Here is a 21,464-nt window from a genome sequence, read left to right on the forward strand (position 1 = left end):
CTTCCCTCGGACCACATACCGCTACGAAGTGTTCTGTATTGGAACGAAGGATCTCCCCACTGGAAACTTATGGTGAAACACTGCCTTCTTCACCACCAGATAAGCACCCTCAAGCTTCACCCCGTTAAACATTCGAATGGCCCTCCTAGCCTCCATATCAGAATCAAAACGCAAAAAAGCAAACCTGAATCGACGACCCTCCTTCTTCCGATGCGGAACATACATGCCGCAAAGCCTTCCTGCATTCCCAAAAATGGCACTCAACATGGCTCTTGTCACCGTATCCTTCAAACCATCCACATAAATGGAAAAAGTTCGTCGAGGCTCATAAGTTGCAGCACGCCTTTCTCCATGCCTCCAACCTTCCTGACGCCTTGACGCAAAAGCTCACCCCTGATCAACATTTCGGTCCCCTGGTCGCCGAAAAAATGAGTCGACGATCCGCCCCTCCGGCCTGCCGGAACCATGACGCCTTAATGATAGATGTAATATATAAATTAGATAAAAAAATATAAAAGAAAATTAAAATGACGTGTTCGAATGATATATGTACGGTATGTACGGCTAGTAGTTTATATATTATAACCATTACAAAATTAAAGACTAGGGTGGAGATTCACACTTGCGCTAAGACTAGCTATTGTTCGAGCTATTTAAAGACCAGGTTAGTATGTTCTGTATCATTTTAAAAGTGGTTTAGCAGTGAGATTATATTTGACAAACTTATAATATCTCTTAGAGCATCTCCAATGCAAGGTTCTTAATTCTTATTTTTGAGAGTTCTTAACTATTGGAAGAGCTGACGTGGAGTTCTTAGTTCTTAAAAATAAGAATTCAGTTCTTATATAAGGAGTTTTACCTTTAAGTTCTTAGCATAAAAAAATATTTTTTCTCTCTCATTCAAATTTTTTATTACTTTATGAGTTTTATTTTATTGCTTTATGAAAATAAATAATATAAATAATGTGATTTGTGAGACCAAATGAGTAGTACTAAGAACTAAGAACTATGGTTGGAGCAAAATTGCTTGAGAGTTGCTTAACCACATGTGGTAGTACGGGCCCACATGAATAGTGCTAAGAACTAAGAACCGTGGGCCCGTACTGCCACATGTGCTTAAGTAACTCTTTGCATATTTTGCTCAAATCATGAGTTCTTAGTTCTTAATGCTAGGTTCTTAGTTCTTAGTTCTTAGCTCTATTCATGTGGGCCCGTACTGCCACATGTGCTTAAGCAACTCTCAAGCAATTTTGCTCCAACCATAGTTTTTAATTCTTAGCATTATTCATCTGGTCCCACAATATCATTATACTAGTAATATTTTTTATTTTCATATAATTTTGATTTAAACTTAAGTGTTAATTCAATACTTATATTAAATAATTTGATGAGTGAGAAAGAAAAAAATATTTTTTTATTGTAAGAATTCAAAAAGTAAAACTCCTTCTATAAGAACTAGTTCTTATTTTTAAGAACTAAGAACTTCACGTCCGCCCTCTCCAATGGTTAAGAACTTGGTTCTTAGTTCTTAGCTCGGAAATAAGAACTAAGAACCTTGCATTGGAGATGCTCTTATTCAATTATTTTACATATTAAAATAATGACACAAACTTGTATTTAACAATTATTCTAACTTTTAAAATTTAAAAAATAAATTTAAATTGCTTTTATAGAAGGAAACTAGGAAAGTACTAAAATATCAAGTGAATTCTATGGTACCCGCAATTTTTTTTGAGTGTGATACTCACATTAAGCGATTCAGTAGACTAATGACATCTTGTAATTGAATTTATAATTCTCAATGTTATAATTCTAGTCTCAATAGTACTCTCATTCATTGGGCAACTCAACTGTCCCCCGACGACCTTTGTTGACGTCCACCACGACCTTGCAGAGGTTGCAGTGAATCTCGACCTTAACATTGAGTCTGAGCGACATGATTTCAACAAGGGAGAGACTTAACACCTATTTAATCGACGCCATTAATCTTAAGGTTCATTATTGAGAAAATACAATTGATAACTCATGTGATACATGAGTTTTTATTACTATGCTAACTCATTTAGGATACCATACCTTCACCTGAAGTAAGGTACCACAACAATCACCAAATTTCAAATTATCCATATAGTAATATTTTTTCAATTGTTCCTTAGTTGCTGGACGATATTTATCTGCCATAGGAATTATTTACTGATGATTGTCCTTTTGCAAAGAAAAAAAGTCATGGATCGTTAAGGTAGTTGACCTTTGTGCCTAATCTAATCAATTACACTCATCACACCGCGCACCGTTCTCGTGGATCTCACGGACCTACACTTTTTCATGCAATCCATCAAATAAAATCTACTTTCACATTTCCCCCCATTTAAAGTCCAATCCTAATGGGTTGATTGGTTTATATATATAATATATATATTGGTTTATATATATATATATATATATATATATATCATTATGAGGGATTAGTATATATATCCATTGTAATTCGCACATAGTTCACCAATGGCTTTTTTTGAATATATTCTTTCTTATTTTGAATGTCTAGTTATGCGATGCCTACCTTCTATTTTGCTATTGATATTACAGAAAAACCAATCCTCTAAAGTCTAATTCCGAACAAAATCCTCCCGTTGATGACAAAAAAATGGCATCTACTACTTCAGTTTTATTTTCAAACTGAGCTTGAAAGTTGCAAGGCCATTCTGATATTACTGATAAAATATAAATCATTAATTAAATTTTATCATTATTATTTATCCTAAGATACTTAATTTAATAATTATTATCTAGAATAATATAATCCTTAATATATTTCTTATTTTTATGAAAGTACATTGTATTTCTTCTCATAAATTTTCACAATTTTTTTTATCTATATGTACTAGTTATTAGAAGACGGGTCATATTTTTAGAGAGGTAAATGTTGTTGCGAATGCTTAATTTTGTTTCCTTAATATGTTGTAGCTTAGCATGGCGTAGAAATGTTGGGGTCTCTTTCTGTTTTTAAGGCTCTCTCTAGCTTATGTTCAGTTCTATTTATGTTAGCTCTAGTGCCTCGACCTTTTGGTTGGTTTGCTTTTTGTTTCTTTGAGTGTTTTTAACTTTTATGTTCAGTCCAACATGAGGTAGTTTCATTTAGGGGTGTTCAGGACCCTACCCGACCCGATGACCCGGCCCGGCCCGAACGTTTATCACCAGGTTGGATCCTGCCCGAAATTTAAAAAGGGACTCAAACCGGTTGTCCACCTTCTTACCCGGTGTCGGGTAGGGTCCGGTTAGGGTTGACCCTAGGGTCACCCGGCCCGGCACGAGTATTAATTTTAAAAAATAACATATCTGCCTTTATACTTTTGCTACTGGATATATCACTAACGCAAATTTAGTTTTAGGGTTCACAAAATCGTTTCACCATTCTCATATGCTTTTCCTCTCTTGCGCCACCAGCCTCCAACCATGTCTTATCCTTCATCGCTCATCTTTCCGTCCAACATGCCTCATCGATGACGCCGTAGACTCTTAATCGCCTCTCCTCCTCCATTGACGGCGGTTCAGGTGTTGGTTCTACAAATTGATTTGGTCTTTCCCATCCTCACACATCGTCCCCTACACTTGCAGAGATTTGTGGTTTCCTCACCACTGTGTTTCTTTGTCTCATCGTTTTGTTCTCCTTCCACCAACACCAAGGTTTGTCTATTTAGGGTTCTCTGATTTTATTTTGATTTAAGCATTTTTTTAATTCTGTTTGTAACTTGTTTGTTGTTCTTTCTCCATTAAGGGTTCACACTTTGTCCTCCTTCCACTCTGGTTGTTGTGCTTTCCATTTTCTCAGAAGCTTACGTTTTGGAGGTTCTTGCTGTTTAGTTACAAGGTAAACTTGTTGTTTATTGTATTTAGTGATTTTTAACTTACTGAACGGTGGCTGTTGTGGTTCTATTTTTGCTGGAGTTTCTTTCGTTATTGGCTCTATTTATTGCTTCTATGTTATATTGATACATGTGTGTACACGTAAAAAAAAATTCCATTATATTGATACATGTGTGTATAATTTGGAGAACTAATCATAGCCTACATCTGATTTAAATTTGGGATCAAACTTGCAGCATATTTAAGTGTACAGTTTTGAATTGGATAGACAATTTGCTTTAAGGAAATTTTTCTCATTTTAAATTAACATAGTAATATGGAAATTTTCCTCAGTTTACTTCATCTATTTTACTGGTTTTGCTGGTTCAATATCATAAGGATTTTTATTTGGTCTTCATGTATTATCCAAGTGCGGTACTGTTGAATGGTGGTGGGGTATTGCGTGGAATTACTATGGAATTGTAGTTTGGATTTTAGTTGTTTAGTAGTGAACTTAGAATTGGATCTGTACTCGTGGTTTGGTGGGGTGCTTTGGATACCACCTTAGCTTTGTTAGCTTTGTTAGGCTGTGTACTAAGTCTACCACATTTTTTTCATTAATAGTATAGTGTTCTATTTAAAGATTATTAATAGTATTGTGTGTGGCTGTATGGGAGTACTATTCAAAATAGAAAAAAATACTTAATGTTGTTGTCATATTGGGTTCAATGACTTATTATTCATTTATTATTATTCTTTAGGCTTAGTTAAAAGAAATGGAAAGGGAGGAGCCTACACCTATGACGGAATTTGGTAATGATAACCCCCCCCCAAGGAACACTAATTCTTTAGCTGGTTCTGCTACACCAGCAGTAAATGAACTTGAGGGACAGAGTGACAAAACAATAGGAGAGGAAGAGGGTATTGAAGCTGGAAAGAGTAGAAAATCTATTGTGTGGGATCACTTCACTAAACTTCCTATGAATGCGACGAAGGGTGAACATAAGGCAAAATGCAACCATTGTCGTAAAGTATACAACTGCCACCCAAATAAACATGGTACAAACTCTATGAACAAACATTTGCGTAGGGTTCACCCGTCTTTTTTTAGTAAAGTGGGGAAGAAGGGGACACTTCATGGGTATATGCCAAAAATTAATGAAGAAGATGCTTTAGTTGTTCAAAGTTCAGTTGATTATAATTTGGAGGATTGTAGAAGGGCTGTGGCAGAGTTTATTATATGTGATGAAATGCCATTTAAGGTTGTAGAAGGGAGGGGTTTCCGTAAAATGGTGAACCGTTTAGAACCAAGGTTTACTGTACCTCCTAGGGTCACAATTGCAAGGGATTGTTACCAATTATTTTTAGATGAAAAGAAGAGTTTACAAACCTGGTTTAAGAAGTCTAGCATTCGTATATGTCTTACAACTGATTGCTGGACTTCAAATCAGAATATGTCATATATGTGTTTAACATCACACTTTGTGGATGAAGAATGGAGGCTGCAAAAAAGAATTCTGAACTTTTCTCTAATTGAGAACCATAAGGGTGAAACCATTGGAAGAGAGATGCTTAAGGCAATGGGGAATTGAAAATGTGTTTACCATCACTGTTGATAATGCAAGTGCAAATGATGTGGCCATCACATACCTTCAAAAGAAGTTAGATGCTAGAGGTGGACTAGTGTGTGGTGGGAAACATTTACAAATGAGGTGTTGTGCCCACATTCTGAATTTGGTTGTAAGTGATGGCTTAAAGGTACAACAATCTTCAATTGACAACATTAGGAATGCTGTACGTTATGTTAGGTCTTCTTCCCAAAGAACTAAGAGGTTTAAAGAGTGCATTGAGGCTGAATTGATCAACTCGAAAAGTCTTGTGTGTTTGGATGTTGCAACTCGTTGGAATTCCACTTACATGATGCTAGAACATGTAGAGAAATTCGAAAAAGCCTTTGATAGGCTTCATGATCAAGAAACTGATTTTCGAAAATGGTTTCTAGAAGATGAGAAGGGTAAAAAGAAGGCTGGTCCACCTGTAGAAACTGATTGGCAGAATGCTATGATATTTATTCAGTTTTTGAAGATTTTCTATGATGTGACACTTTCTTTCTCAAGTTCTTTGCATGTGACTTCACATAAATGCTTTCATGAGATTGTATCAATTCAATCTGAGTTGAAATCTTGGAGTAGGAATCATTTTGGAATCTTGGGATCAATAACATCTTCAATGAGTGAAAAATTTGATAAATATTGGGGGAATATTGAAAAATTTAATCCATTATTGTTAGTTGCTGTTGTCTTGGATCCTCGATATAAACTTGAGTATGTCACTTATTGCATAGAGGATATGTATGATGTGGATTTGGCAGCAAGTATGTCTACATTTGTCATGGACACCTTGAATGACTTGTACAAGTTTTACTCAAAAGAAATTGCTGATCATAAAGATAATGAAGATGGAGATTCTTCCAATAGCGTTGTTGCTGATGATAGGCTTAAAAGGGTAGATGGCCTGCAAAGTGTAACTCAGAATAGGGTTCAAGTTTGGAAAAAGCAAAAAAAGGCTAAAGCGAGTTCAGACAAATCTGATCTTGAGAGATATTTGGATGACGAGATAGTGGATTCTGATGATAATTCTGATTTCAACATCTTGGATTGGTGGAAGAGCAATTCTTCTAAATATAGGATACTTTCTATCATAGCTCGTGATGTATTGGCTATTCCGGTTTCTACTGTGGCATCTGAATCTTGCTTTGGCACTAGTAGGCGTGTGCTAGATGTCTTTCGAAGTTCTTTGTCTCCTAAAATGACTGAAGCTCTTATTTGTGCTCAAAATTGGTTAAATCCGGCTGGTTGTAAGTTTGATGAAGAGATTGATCAATTTGATAGCACTGAGAAGATTGTTGATGGTAAGTTGATTTCTTTACTTTTTTTAGTTGATTTCTTTAAATTTAATTTTGATAACTGATTTATATATTTTGCAGATGTTTCTTCTAAGATTCATGAATCGCAAAGAGGGAATGACACGCAAGAGGCTATGCATGTTGATTGAACTGGACAACAAGTATGAAGTGGAGATTAGCCGTAGTCTTTTTGTATAGGCTGACTTTGTTGGGTGAATAGAGAAGTCTTATATAGCTCTGCATGTCTTTTTGTATATGTATGCAGATTATTAAGTAGTTTAGAACGCAAGAGGCTATGCATGTTGACTTAATTGGACAACCGTAGTCTTTTTGTATAGGTTGACTATGTTGGATGAATAGAAGAGTCTTATATAGCTCTGCATGTCTTTTTGTATACAGATGCAGATTATTAAGTAGATCAGATCGAGTTATTAAGTAGATCAGATAGAGTTGGGATGCATGTCCTTAAATTTATGGTGTTGCAATTTGATTTAAAGACACTTTTTGTAATTATGGAAATTAGACTTATTGATGCAAATATTTCTCCCAACTAAATATTAAAGCTTTCCTCTCTATTTACTTGAAGTTGTATGCTAGGTGAAGCTTGCTTTTAAGAATGGGTGTTGCTATACTTTATATTTCTTTTTCTACTGTATAAATCTGTACTTGTCAATGGAGTATTATTCTAGTACTTGGGAATGAAGGGCAGCACGATGGTTTGTTCATTTTATTTATTTTAATTTTCAAGTTAAAAATTTATCAGATTATTATTTTCGTTTAAGCTTCAAGTGTCCTTCGGGCCAACCCGGCCTCGTCCTACATCGGCCCGGTCCTTGTTAGGCCTGATCATTGTCGGGTTGTTCCGGGTTTAAGGACGGGTTAGGGTCTACAAATTGGCCCGATCGTTATTTAGGGCCGGGTGAGGGTCAATCTAAACCCGTCCCTTGTACACCCTACTTTCATTCATGTAGGAGAGAGAAATGAGTTGTTAGCGAGAGAATCGGGCCACCTTTCCGACCGATGGAATCCACAAAACCTTCAAACCAAAAACAACAAAGATTGAAACTTTTATGCTTCTCACGCTCTTTGACCCTTGCTAAGGAAGAAAGATGAAGAGTGAGAGAAGAAGATGGAGGAGGTGCTTTGCGTTTTGAGCTCGCAACATAAGGAGGTGTTAATTCACGATCTAGGTTGATCCTGATCCTTTTAGGATCTGAAATCCGAGCTTGATATCCAATTTATTTGCAATGAGTAAAGATATTCAAATTATCAATATGTATAGGACCTACAAACCAAGCTTAATAATTTATTCTAAACTGTATGTAAAGGCCATTGAGTTACTTCATATCCATTTTTTCCCAAATGGAGGATCTTATGAACAAACAAAGATTAAAACTACATATATTATATATAGTTTTGTAGAATTATTAGGAGAAATAATTAGTGGTGACCCGTTAGACCATGGAAGTGAAGAAAGAAACTACATTAAATAGGCTTTGAGATAACTAGTGGTCACAACCAATGGTTTCAAAAAAGGAATCATTCTTAGTATCTATCTATCTATCTATACTATATATAAAAGCAAAGTTTTGCAATCTTAAGGGCAAAAAAAATCATTCAACAATTTTCTCTAGGGTTTCAAAACCATTTAAAGCCTTCCTCAGAGAATTTCATGTATCTGGCCATCTCTGTTTCAGTCAAGGCCAATTTCAGGGGACATTGAAAAGCTAACAAGGAGATTATATAAGGTTCGATGGGTTTCTTTCTCTACTGCTGTTGTGCGTTTTTTATTTCTTCGCCGCTGCTATAAGCAGCCACTGCCTCCGCCTTTAACTTCTTGCCCACTGCTGTTAGCCGGGTTCATCGCAGAGTTTGGTTTCTTTCTCTGCTTTGGGTTTATTAGTGTTCGTTGGATTTCACTCTACTGCCGTCCTCAGAGAATTTCATGTATCTGACCATCTCTGCTTCAGTCAAGGATTCGTATTCTTCCTCAGAGAAAGAGCTTGGTTGTCATAGAAGGATCAACTCGACTTGGATTTCCTCTCGCTGAAATCAAACCTTTATTTTTCATTTTCAAGCTCATCTACCACTTTCTACCGCAAGGGAAATGCACTGCAAAGACATTTACAACTCTGATTGCATCCTCCTCTGTCCCGCGATTTGCAATTCATGCCCTGTTTTTCGCCACGAATTGCCCTCAGAAGCAAACACCACCACCGCGCATGCGCAGCCGCCATATTTTTTATTCTTTCTTTAACACTGACCATGGAGGTGATATACCAACCTGTTTAATTTTCCATTTTTTTCTTCTGAATATTTGCTTTGTTATTTGTCCAGTAATTCTATTCTGAATGAAAATCATTTCGATTTGCATATACACAGACAATTTCATTATCTGTACTTTTCCTTTACAGTTTAGGGTGTAAAAAAAATTCACTCTATTTGTTTATCAAGGTGTAAAATCGAAAGAGTCTTTATTTCCTATTTGGTGTGGTTTGTGAAGTTTGTACACGAGAATCAGATAGAAAGTGGAATAAAGGGAGAAGAATTTATGAAAATTGATTTAATTTATTGTTGTTGGTTCTCATCATGGTTATAAACTGATAGATGGTTATTCAGGAGGATGAGGATGTGTCAGGACATAGAAGACTTCAAAGCTGATTTGAGATTGAGAAGGCACAAAGATGAAGGAGGTAAAAAATTACAAGCGTTAACCTTCTTTTTACCTTTCATTAATCGTCCTTACTATGTTGTTTTCTTCTTAATCGTCCTTACTATGTTGTTTACGGTCTCATCGTCCTTAATAAGAACTTTCATGCTTTCTCTGTGTTCAATTGTTTTGTGTGTGTGTGTGTTTTTTTTTGCTCAGATTTTGTGTTCAAAGTCAACAAGGGATCAACAAATCAATTAGAGAGTGTGGCGATTGAAGGCTTCTGAACAAGTACAACAATGCTACCTATGTCATTCATAGAGCCTTAATATTTCTTCTTCTCTAGGTTTTTATTTACTTTCATCTGATACAGGCCCTAATTTTGATTTATGCTTTGTGGTGTAGGAACTGCTTACCAGAGATTCATGCTTTTCATTATCGACCAGAGGTGGCTCATGTACAAAGGAGGAGACCAAAGATATTTGTTTGTTACTCTTTCTATGCTATTCGAATGTATCTTTGGACAGAAATTGATTAATTTTACTATTAAATTCCAATTGTGTTGATTTGGTAGGTGTTTTCCATTGATATGTTTCTGAAAGACAAATTGATCAACATGAGCACATATCACATTGAAATGGACGAATACTAAATAGAAATTGAGATTTTCATATCGACGTGGAAGAGAAAATCAACGAAAAAGCTCAACGATCCGAGATACATGCACTGTTTGAGATTGAGATTTGGAATATCTGAAGGTGCGAGAACCATGGAAAACAAAGAAGGAATCTAGAGAGACCTCGAGAAAGAGAGCGATAGATTAGAATCGATGAGAGGTGGCTGAGGTACTGGGTTTTTGGTTGATCAGGTAAAATTAGTATCCAAGTTAAGTGCTTTTTTGTGCATCAGCTTGACTTTTACCCGCATCTATGTGTCTCTATCTCTATCTCTCTCTGTGTTGTTTTTATTTTTTAGATGTGTAGCCGTGTAGGTTGGTACTAAATTATATCCATGGGAAGTTTTTAATTTTCATTTCTCTCATAATTTAGTTCTTATAGTTTTCCTTTTCCATATCTATCATTGTTGAGTAGACCTGCAGAATGCTAAGATAGTTTTCCTTTTGACAGATTTATGCAACAATCTCATAAATCTAGAAGGTGGTAGTTGGGGCTTAAAGAGAAAGATGCAGAACTTATGTCTTTAGGCTCCATTGTGATTTGGTTACGACCAGCTATGAAATCTGTTTCGCAAGAAGGATACTACTCTGTTTTTTCTTGCTAAACAATAAATGTTGTGGTTTTTTGTTTCTAAGATACGACCCTATAAATTAAATCTACATATTTCCCTTTGGTTTTTGTCTTTGCTCACAGATTTTGGGGTTTAAAATGAGGGGAAATCCCGTCGGCTCCATGCCCAAAGGTAAGCTGCATTTTTCCTCTGATATTTCTATTTAAAATTTTATTTCAGTTTATTTTTCTAAACATCCAATACACTACTGTATTATGTTGGGACCTTTTAGAAAGAAAATCAGCAAGTAGTGAGTGTCAAAACTGTCCTTAGCAACCTCAGTCCTCATGTTTTTTCTAAGTTTCTTTCGATATGAATGTCCTCACTCTTCAACAAAATGAATTCAACTAATGAGCCTAGGTAACATGCTATAATGGTGGATATGGTGCTTAAAAGACAAAATGCTAAGCTCAAACCAAACAATATTTGCTATTGATATCTTTGTGTCAATTAGAACTGTGCTTGACTGCTATTGATGGCTCCCCATATTTAATATTTTTAATATCATTGAAATGTGAAGTTTACTCTTCTCTATCAGTCTTACATTTTGTGCTCCAAAATAGTTTTTTCCCCTTCACTTTTTCCACAATGTTGGAAGTTAAAACGTCTCTTCCTAAAGCAAGATTGGTTTTCAATATTTTATCATTGTCCATTTGCCATTGCTTAGCCAACTGAACCTCAAGTTGGGATACGCCACCCCAGCTGAACAATTTTTTACATTGTTCTAATTTCATTGATAACTCGAGCACCATAATCTTTTTCTATAGGTTGTTAGATGTTGCTTGGAACATGCAGCCACTGTGACCAAAACCTTCTTAATGTCAGATTGCTTAGTTGTTGAGATAAAGGAATCAGAGTCTGTACCTGTTGGTTCCCCATGGGTGGTTCAAGAATGTAGTTTAAATGCGGCATTTGATGTTTTGCATGCTGATACATCCCCACCAGTTTGAAGCTGTTAAGAGTTCTAATGTTTCTATTGATCTGTCAATATTTTGAATGTATAATATCTAGAAATAAGATTTTCCTATTATTGTGTATTCTTGAAGTTCTCAATTATAAAAAAGACCCTCGGCCCACATAGGTTTCAGTATGAAATCTATGCTTTTTTGAGAAAGTTACTATTTGTTAAATTTACTCGAATACCCATGGTGGAGACTTTAAATCAGCTTTCTCTCCAAATTTCTCTTCCCTTTTCTTCCGCGACTCCCTCCCCGTGCCTCTGATCCTGGCCTCGATCATGTTTTCATTTTTTTCCTTTCATTTTGATTGCTGATTTCTATACATCATTTTTTCAGTCTTCCAGGAGAATGGTGAAGATGAAGTAAGTTAAAGGATCATCTTTTTAGTCTGAAGGATTTTTTTTTTCACTTTCTCTGGCGGGAAAGTTGTTCAGGCCATAGTGGGGTAGCTGCGGAACCATCACAAAACCTTCCATGTTGCTACTTGGGAGGGGCCAAGAGTAATGTTTCTTTTATTCTCTTTAGGTAGTTACAATTGACTATTTTTTTCATTTTGCTTTTCTAAAAAGCATTTTAAATTTGAAGCCAGCTGCACTATTGTTAGTATGTGTTACAAGGCCAAAGTTTTCTATTAATATTTTCAAATTAGTTTTGATGTTAATGCAACAACAGCCACAAAACTTGGCTGGCTTTGGAGACAGTTTCTATTGCTATAATGAACTACCATTTATACACATGCTATCTTGCTTTATATCATGCTTCATTTTATACACATTCTACATTAAATTCATGCAATTGGCCGGGACAATTTTAAGCAATTCTTTTTCAAATTATATAGTCTACATTGTTTTATAATCACTTCCATGCTTTGGTGCTTCCAATGTTTCTTGGATGAGCAAAGAATTGCCATGTTTGGAATTTATGAGAAACATAGGGTAAAAAAATCTTGCTGTTTAGATAGCCAGTTCTTTTTCAAATCAGTTGTGAGAGAATCTCTCCCCTGGAAATTGAGCATGTCCCTGGAAACATCTCACATTTTACTTTTGTTTGTATACCTCTTAACCATGAAATTTTGTGAATTCTTATACCATATTATTTCACAAGTAATACCCTATAGGGAGAAGAAATTAGCTGAAATATATGCCATGAAAAGGTCTGAAATGCTTAATAGGGGATATGTGTGTGAGTTTTCATGTTTTCCTTAATAGCATTGAAGTTTGTTATATCCATTCTTCCATTCTACAGTTAATATCAGAAAAGAAAAGAAAATGTAATGATGACAACAGGTCGAGCATGTTAGAGTTGAAAGGAATGTGCTTGCAGAAGTTGTCAGTGATTGAATTGTGAAACTGTATTACTCCATGTGACAAAATTAAATAGCCGGTTCCATGATATTTTTCCTTCTTTCCCTGACTTCATAATCCTTTACTTCAATGATGATCCTAAATGGTTAAAGCATAGTGTGTTTCTTATAAATAATGGTTAAAGCATCTCAACCTTTGTTTTTCACTTATCGGTGTTCCATTTTTTCCTTCTTTGAGATACTAATATGCAAGTATTACCTCCTTATTAATTCGTATTTTGTTTTTCGGCAGCAGAACACTATTGTTCTCCAAACATATGCAGTTCTCTCAAGGGCCTTTGACTCATCTGTTTCAGTTAAAGACCCTCATTCTTACAATGGTGTTGACTTAGGAGGAGTTCGTACCAGGGCCTTCTAAAGTTGATTTCTTCACCTTTTGTATTAAGTTTTAATTAACTGGTGAAGAAATTATGTTCAAAAAGACAATAAAGATTTGAATTCAATATGATAACTTTTATTTTGAGTTACTTATTCGATTTTATAACGTTTGATTACAAATGATTCCTGTTTAAGATAAATGAATTCCGTTTCAAAAAGATAAATGAATTCATTCTTAAAAGCATGTACGTTTTCAATTCAATTAAAAATCATTATAAATTTAAAACAAATCTCTAAATTGTTTTTGTTAAAGTTTATCATATCATGTAACCGATATAATCGTTTAAGTGATGTAATTTTTTTAGTACATTGGAAAACATGTGAGGTCTTATTACATCTTTTATACTCACCAGCAAAATGTTAATGTTTTAGTGGGATGAATTTATTTATGATACTTCCACCGTTTAACTATCCACTTTTATGGGATTTGATTTAGTACATTATTACAATTAATGAGGGTAATTATATTTAATGGATAATAAAGTCAGTACACAATTAGTGCAGAATTGAATTGTGGAAACTATGAGTTAAAATTTTATAAAATTCAAAACTTTATAAATACAAATTAATTAAAATAGATATGTAGAGTGGATAATGAACTTATACACAACAAAGTGCAGGGGAATGTAGGGACAAAAAAATTCCACCAACATTCGAGGCCCTGATTTTAAAGAATTCTTTCCTGGTGGAGATGTGGACATAGATGAAAATCCCCTCGAGGCAAATTTTGGGGAGGGGGTGGGGATATATCTCCGTGCCCGGCGCTTTTGTGGACACTAAATGAGTTAAAATATTATAAAATTCAAAACTTTATAATATAAGTTAATTAAAATAGGTATGTAATTAGTGTGCTTATTATAATGGATAATGAACTTGATACACAACCGTAGATAAGTGTAGGGATAACAAATTCCACTTGCATATGAAGATCCCACGAGAATTACCTCATATAAGTTCATATCTTTAAGATCTTTTTCTGTGGGGATGGGGACGGGGACGAAATTTCCCCCGAGACAAATTTAGGGACGAGGTGGGGATTGATATCCCTGGCAGGTGGGTCCCCGCCCCGTATATATAAAAAAAAAATTGTACAAGATAATCGGATCTGTATATATAAATAAATAAAAAACATATGAAATCATTTAATCAAATTATGCCCATAAATATTCTTTTCAAGAAATGTGTTACAAGAATAACAATGGGAAGTTTCTACAATGTAGATATTGTATTAAAATTTTCGATTAATATAATGAATTCTTCAATGCCTTTTATAATTCTACAAAAATATTGTCAAATAAAAAATAGCTCATTAATATAATTTTATTTTCCTTTTTATTTCAGGAAATTCATCAAGACAATCCTACACATTAAAATATAATTATTACGCTTCTACAAAACAAAACCAGACACACTCAACACATAAAAAAATCTTTAAATTTATGTTATCTTATATCCATAATTGATTGAATTCATAAATTTTCTTTTTGATAAACATTACAAAATTATCACATAAAAAAAGTGAATATCCCCCCGTGCATCGCACGGGTAAAAAGTACTTGTTCCTCATAAAAGAAATGACCAATGAACAAAATATATATATATATATATATATATATATATATATACTCTAGCAAATCCTTGCAATTTATTTTAAAATTTATAAGGGCTCATATTTAAAATATTAAAAATCCATAGTAACTTGGATTTATTTGCAAAAAAAGGTAAGCACTCACGTCTAGTATATATATTCACAATGTCTCCCTTCGGGACATCCGATATATATTCACAATGTTAAATATTTAACACATCATTATCTGAATTTATAAAATAATTTAATTTAATTTGATTTGTGAAGTCGATTGTCTAGACCTCCTGCAAGCGTTAAGGGACGGGGACAGTTGCAGGTTCTGTTGTGTTCTACGAGATATTAAGAGTTGGTGTGCTAGGGAATGGGACGTGAAGATCTCTTGGGTGCCAAGGGAGTGTAACCAAGTTGCAGACAGTTTGGCGTGATAGGGGAGCTTGATGATGGATCAAGGGATGCATCTTTTAGAGAAACCTCAAGTGGAGCATGATGTGTTACTCTTGAGGGACTCGTTTAGTGTCTTGTAGTTTTGTTAGTTTTTCGATGGAGCAAAAAATTAAAAAAACTATCACACATTTTTAAATTATGATTTATGATGTACTATCGGTCGCAATATTAAAAAGTTATTATTTGAATTCCTAAATCGAAAATTTGATTGCTAGAAACCGAACTTTTGATGAGACCTTTAACTTACACCACACCCTTCACCCATGTCAGAGAGTATAATTTACAATGTAAAAAATTTTAGACCGTCAACCAATCATACTTTAAATAAGTTCCACATTATAATCTAATTATGTGAAATAGTTAACTTTTTCTACAACTCTTGGAAAATAAAATGAGCGATTCTAAATCAATAGAATACTTGTACTACTATTTATACAAGACTATTTTTTTTTTTGAACTATATTAATATAAATACACCATCCATATTGCTAGTGAAACACAAAAGTCTTCAATCTTCGTTGATCACGGACAATATACTACAACATCATCATCATCGTCTTGATCTCAATCTCAAAACTCAGAGCAACAACAACAACATAGAGACAAAAAAACATGTTGAAGGATGATGTTTTCATTGGCTCAATTGACCAAGGAACCAGCAGCAGCATGTTCATAATCTACGACAAATCAGCTCGCCCAATCGGATCTCACCAGGCTGAGTTCACTCAGTTCTATCCACAAGCAGGGTAAGAAGCCATGATCACAACACCCCATGTTTGTTTTCTCACTGAATTTTAGTTCTTTTTACCAAAAAAATTATGGGTTTTTTTGTGTTTTTTGTAGGTGGGTGGAGCATGATCCTATGGAGATCTTGGAGAGCGTGAAGGTGTGTATTGCTAAGGCTTTGGACAAGGCTACTGCTGATGGGTTCAATGTGGATAAGGGGTTGAAGGCTATTGGTCTCACCAATCAGAGGGAGACTACTCTGGTTTGGAGCAAATCCATTGGTGCTCCTCTTCATAATGCCATTGTTTGGATGGATGTTCGCACTGCTTCTGTTTGCAGGTCTTTCTTTTTGCCCTTTGTCTTTTTTGTGATTTTGATTGCTCTGACTAATTGTATTGTTGAATTTGTATGTTTAAGAATTCAGTTCATTTACAAATTGTGTGAAAAACTAGTGTTTTTTACCCGTGCGATGCACGCACGTGCGATGCACGCACGTGCGTTGCACGCACGTGCGTTGCACGCACGTGCGTTGCACGGAGAATATTAATATTGTATTTGATATATCAATTAATCATGAATGTGATTATGCGTGTTTGTTTAAATCTTAAATAATTATGGCAAATCTTTTAAAATTGGCTTAATTGCACATTTGCTCCCTCATCTTTTACCATTGTGCGAAGTCTCTCCCCCATGTTTAAAACGAGCGTCTTTACTCTCTCATGTTTCAATTTGTGAAAATCAACCCCTTCCGTTAGTGAGCCGTTTAAAAGTTAACAGAGTTGGCTGACGTGGCTTGCTATTTGCACCCATGTTTCCTATTTATACCTACACTCCCTGTTATTACCATATATACTGTAAAGAAAAAGGAAATGAAATTAAAAATAAAATAACATCTTGGCCAATGTTCTCTCCCGGACCCGTTCTCTCCCTGTAATCTTTCCATTCAACTTCTAAAACATTAATAACCATTCATGATTCTAAAATAAAAAAACAAAATGAAGAACTCATTTAAACATCCCCTCCTTCTTGTTCTTCGTTCATCCCCTCTGCATAATCAATGCCAAAACCCACCACTCCTTCTTTCCCTCAACCCACCTCACTACACCATCGTGGTGCTTACTCTCTCATTCTACCCTCACCTCTCTATCTCAAATATCCTCTCCATCTCCCATCTTCTTCAACCAAACCCAGAAAATTCATCCTCTTTCTTCCATGGTCATTATGAAAACCCAGAAAATTAAACCCACTCAAATCTTTAAATCCCAGAAATTATTGCATATCTAAAATCAAACCCACTCGTATCCTAGGGAAATTTTCCAGAAATCGTTTCTCTCATTCCACCCTCACCTCTCAATCTAAAATATCCCACTTCCGCACCACCAGATCTGGGCGAGAAACAAACCCAAAGGACGCACCTTGTAAGCAAGGGCTCTGTTGGTTCGGTGGTTGTTGCTTCCATCTGGATAAGGGGAAATGGTTTATGGGGTTGGTTTCAGGGTAAGGGGAAGAGGAAGAGGGTTTGAATGGTTTGAGATGAAGATGAAGATTAGGGTTGATGTTAGATTTGTTGTTCATTCTGGATTTTTGGTTGTTTCCATGTTTTTTTTTGTTGTTGTTGATGCATTGGAGATGAAGATGAAGGGAGGAGATTAGGGATTTTTTTTTCTAAAAAGAGGGAGATTCAGTGACAGTGGGATTTATAGTAACCTGGGTTTGATTCAGTGACAAGGGATTTTATGGTGTGAGATTCGAATTCCATTTCATGGTGTTTGGATGAAGAGAGAAGAAGAAGAAGAATGGAGTGGTGGTGGTGGTTCTGTGATGGAAGGTTGGTGCTGTTTAATGGAGAGAGATGAAAGAGGAAGGTTGAGGAAGATGAAAGAATAAAAGAAAAAGAATGATTTTTTTCATTGACTAGGCATGAAGTGGCATCCTAGTGGTACCTTCGTCAGAGCCACATCATTTAATGAACTCCATGTAAGCCAGTTCCGTTAACTTTTAAACGGCTCACTAACGGAAGGAGTTGATTTTCACAAATTAAAAGATGAGGGAGTAAAGACGCTCGTTTTAAACATGAGGGAGGGACTTCGCACAATAGTGAAAGATGAGGGAGCAAATGTGCAATTAAGCCTTTTAAAGATCTGTTTTGGAATTAGAAAACACGTGTCAACAAAAGATAAGTTATCTAATTATTTTCTAATATATATTAATATATAGAGGAGGAGATGAGTGATGCAATATCTTAGATAATTGGGAAAAATCTTTTAAATTTTAATGGATTATAATCTTAGCATTACATTTTTTTTATATTGTGGATCATGAGAAAGAGTAAAATGAGAAATCACGGGATTCCGGCCTGTAAATATGTAGTAAATTTGACTTGAGACTTTTCCTAATTTAAAGAGATAATAAAAACGGTTTCAAGATTTGTTTTGGAAATAAATTTAGTAAGAAATAATCTACGTAAATCTTAGATAATTAGGGCAAATCTTTTAAATTTCGGTTTCAAAATAAAATAACACAAATAAGAGAATCTATCAAATGGAATGACACGTGAAATTTTTTCTTTTAAGAAAATTAACCTGAGAATGACACGTGGAATTTTTTTAGAGTATTAATTAATTTAAGATAAAAATAAACAACCTAAATCCTAATTAATTTATACTCTAAAAATAAAATAAAATATTTCCTAAAATTAATATTAAATAAATAATAAGATAAATTAAGATAAAATCAAGAAATAAACAACCTAAATCCTAATCAAATCTAAAATTTAAAAAGGTACTAAATAAATATAGATAAAAACTATCAAAATCTAGCAAATCACAATAAAAACTCATAAAATCCTGAATTAATTAAAAATCCGAAAAATTCAATAACAATACCATAAAAATAAATAATAAGATAAAATTATGTAATAAACAACATAAATCTTAATCAAATCTAAAATTTAAAAAAGTACTAAATAAATATAGATAAAACTATCAAAATCTAGCAAATCACAATAAAAACTCATAAAATACTGAATTAATTAAAAATCCGAAAATTCAATAAAAATACCATAAAAATTAATTAATACTCTAAAAATAAATCAAAAATAAATTAAGATAAAACCAAGACATAAACAACCTAAATCCTAATCATATCTAAAATTCAAAAATGTTTTTTTTTATGAGAATTAACCTGAGAATGACTCGTGAATTTTTTTTAAGAGAATTTACGTGAGAATGACACGTCACTAATTTTCGGTTTAAAAGGCTAGATAAGAAATCGAAGGCACTGTAGAAACATGTAGTGTAACGACTAAATGTTATATTCAAACTAAAATGAGTTTTTGACAAAAGCAACGTGTGAACAAAAATTTATAGAAAATGGATAAAATAACAGCGAAGGAATTATCTTACCTCTCAAGTGGCATTGATGATGAAAACTGGATTAATTGATTAAAGGAAACAGGAAAAACAGAAGAGCGTGATGATGGGAAACCTTCGGCTTGAATAATGGGCTTCATATCAAACTCTGCAATATAGAAACACAGAAGTAAATGGCTTAGAAAGCTTCCCAATCGCCACAAAAGCACCAATTGTAATTAAAAGCTTAGCAGCAGAAGAATATCACAGAAAAGAACATAAATGCCAGTTCAGTAAATAAAATAATAGAACATGAAGTGGGGTTTCAAGAAATGAAAAAAATAATAATAACACTTCAGACAAACAAATAATTTACAGACACAGAAAGAAACGAATGATCAAATTAATAAAGCCTGCAAATAATTACTTCCATTCTATGCTCATAAGTGTAAAAGGTTGAAACTATTATATGCTCAAAGCTGATTTCCAACTCATAATGCATCTAGCGAGGTTACACGAACAACTCACTTGGATTTCTCAAAGAAACACATAGTACAATTATATAAAATTATAGAAGAAAAAGAAAACTAATATCACTACAACTTTCTCAACACATGACAACTTGTCTTTCACTCCATAACTCTTTTTCGTTCTCAGTCTATCTCTTCTATCTCCTATTGCCATCTCGATCTCATGTTATACACATCTAAACATAGAAAACATGTAATGGATTATTCAATTAATATTATAGCAATGATATATTCTGCTACTGGATGGGTGTCATAAGCTATATATGTGAATTGAGCATTCCTAACCTTTCTTGCTGGTTTGCATACACTAAAGGTTGCTGGTGTTGGTCTTTTGTGCTGTCCAACTTTATGCAGTTCATTTTTGCTGTATTATGGTGTTGTGGAGGTTTTTATTTTGGGAAGCTTTGTCTACTTCTCTTCACATTTCATTCCTATTAGGCTTATGGGGAGAGCTTTGTTCCCAAGTTTATTTTTCTATATATAATATCTTCATTTTACAAAAAAAAAAAAAATGATATTCTACAAATAAAATTGTTCCTAAAACTGTAACTTCAAAGTTTAAATCGAAATCAAACATAATTTAAAGCAATAATCAATGGTGAAACACTGCTGAAGAAATCACAATCTAAAAGAAAAAAAGCTTATAATAAAATCAAACCTGAATAAGAAACTCACCACTCACATCAGTTCAAATTCCTCTTTCTTCTCCTCTCAATTATTGGGTTCCTCTTAGTTCCTTCTCATTAGGATTGCCTTCATCCTACTCAGAACAAAACACAAAAAAAATCTCATAATGATGTGAAACGAAACTCATAATAGAACACAAAATAGAAAATAAAAACACAAATCAATAATAATAACCAAAAATCAAGAAGCCAAAGAGAGGTGGGAAGAGGGAGAAGCGTAGGAGGATGGGATGGTAAGTGAGGTAGTGGGGAGAAAATCTCATGAACGTGGAGATAAGAAAGGGGTCTATTTTCAAACTAATCCCAGGAAGATAACATGAGAAGAGCGAATGCCAAGCGTGCTCTTGATGTTCTTCGGCGACGCCACTGTCAATCCTCCATTAGTTTGAAACCCTTTTGAAGAAGATTAGCAGAAAAAATCATGATAGTTTTACAATAAGAGAGGTACCGCCGGTACAAATCAATTTAATTGGAAATAATTAGGGAAAATCTTCTATGTTTGGATTCTATTTATTCAGTATGTTAGATAATAATTATGGAAAATCTTTTAAAATTTTAATGAATTATAGTCTTAGCACTACATATTTTATTTTTATATTTCATGTAATTAACATTAAATAAATAATAAAATAAATTAAGATAAAATTAAATAAAGAAATAAACAAACTAAATATTAATCAAATCTAAAATTTAAAAAGGTAATAAATAAAAATAGATAAAAACTACACAAATCTAGAAAATCACAATAAAAA

General features: G+C 34.1%; 2 protein-coding genes and 2 long non-coding RNA genes across 10 annotated transcripts; 3 read left to right on the forward strand and 1 right to left on the reverse strand.

Moving 5' to 3' along the window:
• The first annotated feature begins 5,553 nt into the window (after positions 1 to 5,553).
• Positions 5,554 to 7,301, forward strand: LOC130745780 (zinc finger BED domain-containing protein RICESLEEPER 2-like). The gene is made up of 2 exons (XM_057598160.1): positions 5,554 to 6,757; positions 6,833 to 7,301. Exons 1-2 carry the CDS (start codon positions 5,554 to 5,556, stop codon positions 6,898 to 6,900), a joined length of 1,272 nt encoding a protein of 423 aa, XP_057454143.1. The 3' UTR covers positions 6,901 to 7,301.
• A 1,048-nt stretch (positions 7,302 to 8,349) lies between these two features.
• LOC130745781 (uncharacterized) lies at positions 8,350 to 13,479 on the forward strand. Of its 7 annotated transcripts, XR_009021878.1 has the most exons (8): positions 8,352 to 9,022; positions 9,371 to 9,444; positions 9,621 to 9,692; positions 9,807 to 9,885; positions 9,976 to 10,269; positions 10,529 to 10,820; positions 11,984 to 12,147; positions 13,246 to 13,479. It is a non-coding gene; the product is annotated as an uncharacterized LOC130745781 (long non-coding RNA). The 7 variants fall into 7 exon arrangements; XR_009021876.1 differs by having other exon boundaries at positions 8,350 to 9,022; positions 9,807 to 10,269; positions 11,456 to 12,147; XR_009021881.1 differs by having other exon boundaries at positions 9,359 to 9,444; positions 9,807 to 10,269.
• Positions 13,480 to 15,908: 2,429 nt separating this feature from the next.
• On the forward strand, positions 15,909 to 16,708 carry LOC130742579 (glycerol kinase-like). The gene is made up of 2 exons (XM_057594673.1): positions 15,909 to 16,166; positions 16,264 to 16,708. Exons 1-2 carry the CDS (start codon positions 16,033 to 16,035, stop codon positions 16,691 to 16,693), a joined length of 564 nt encoding a protein of 187 aa, XP_057450656.1. The 5' UTR covers positions 15,909 to 16,032; the 3' UTR covers positions 16,694 to 16,708.
• Positions 16,709 to 19,408: 2,700 nt separating this feature from the next.
• LOC130742580 (uncharacterized) lies at positions 19,409 to 21,127 on the reverse strand. Its single transcript, XR_009021201.1, has 3 exons — positions 20,888 to 21,127; positions 20,702 to 20,786; positions 19,409 to 19,665 (listed from the first exon to the last, which is right to left on the reverse strand). It is a non-coding gene; the product is annotated as an uncharacterized LOC130742580 (long non-coding RNA).
• Positions 21,128 to 21,464: the final 337 nt, after the last annotated feature.

The sequence above is a fragment of the Lotus japonicus genome, chromosome 3 (assembly GCF_012489685.1).
Source record: "Lotus japonicus ecotype B-129 chromosome 3, LjGifu_v1.2".
Taxonomy (NCBI): domain Eukaryota; kingdom Viridiplantae; phylum Streptophyta; class Magnoliopsida; order Fabales; family Fabaceae; genus Lotus; species Lotus japonicus.

Coding starts and splice junctions, on each gene's coding strand:
- LOC130745780 (XM_057598160.1), top strand. CDS start 5,554: ATGAGGTGTTGTGCCCACATTCTGAATTTGGTTGTAAGTGATGGCTTA. Junction 6,758..6,832: donor CACTGAGAAGATTGTTGATG/GTAAGTTGATTT, acceptor TATATTTTGCAG/ATGTTTCTTCTAAGATTCAT.
- LOC130742579 (XM_057594673.1), top strand. CDS start 16,033: ATGTTGAAGGATGATGTTTTCATTGGCTCAATTGACCAAGGAACCAGC. Junction 16,167..16,263: donor CAGTTCTATCCACAAGCAGG/GTAAGAAGCCAT, acceptor TGTTTTTTGTAG/GTGGGTGGAGCATGATCCTA.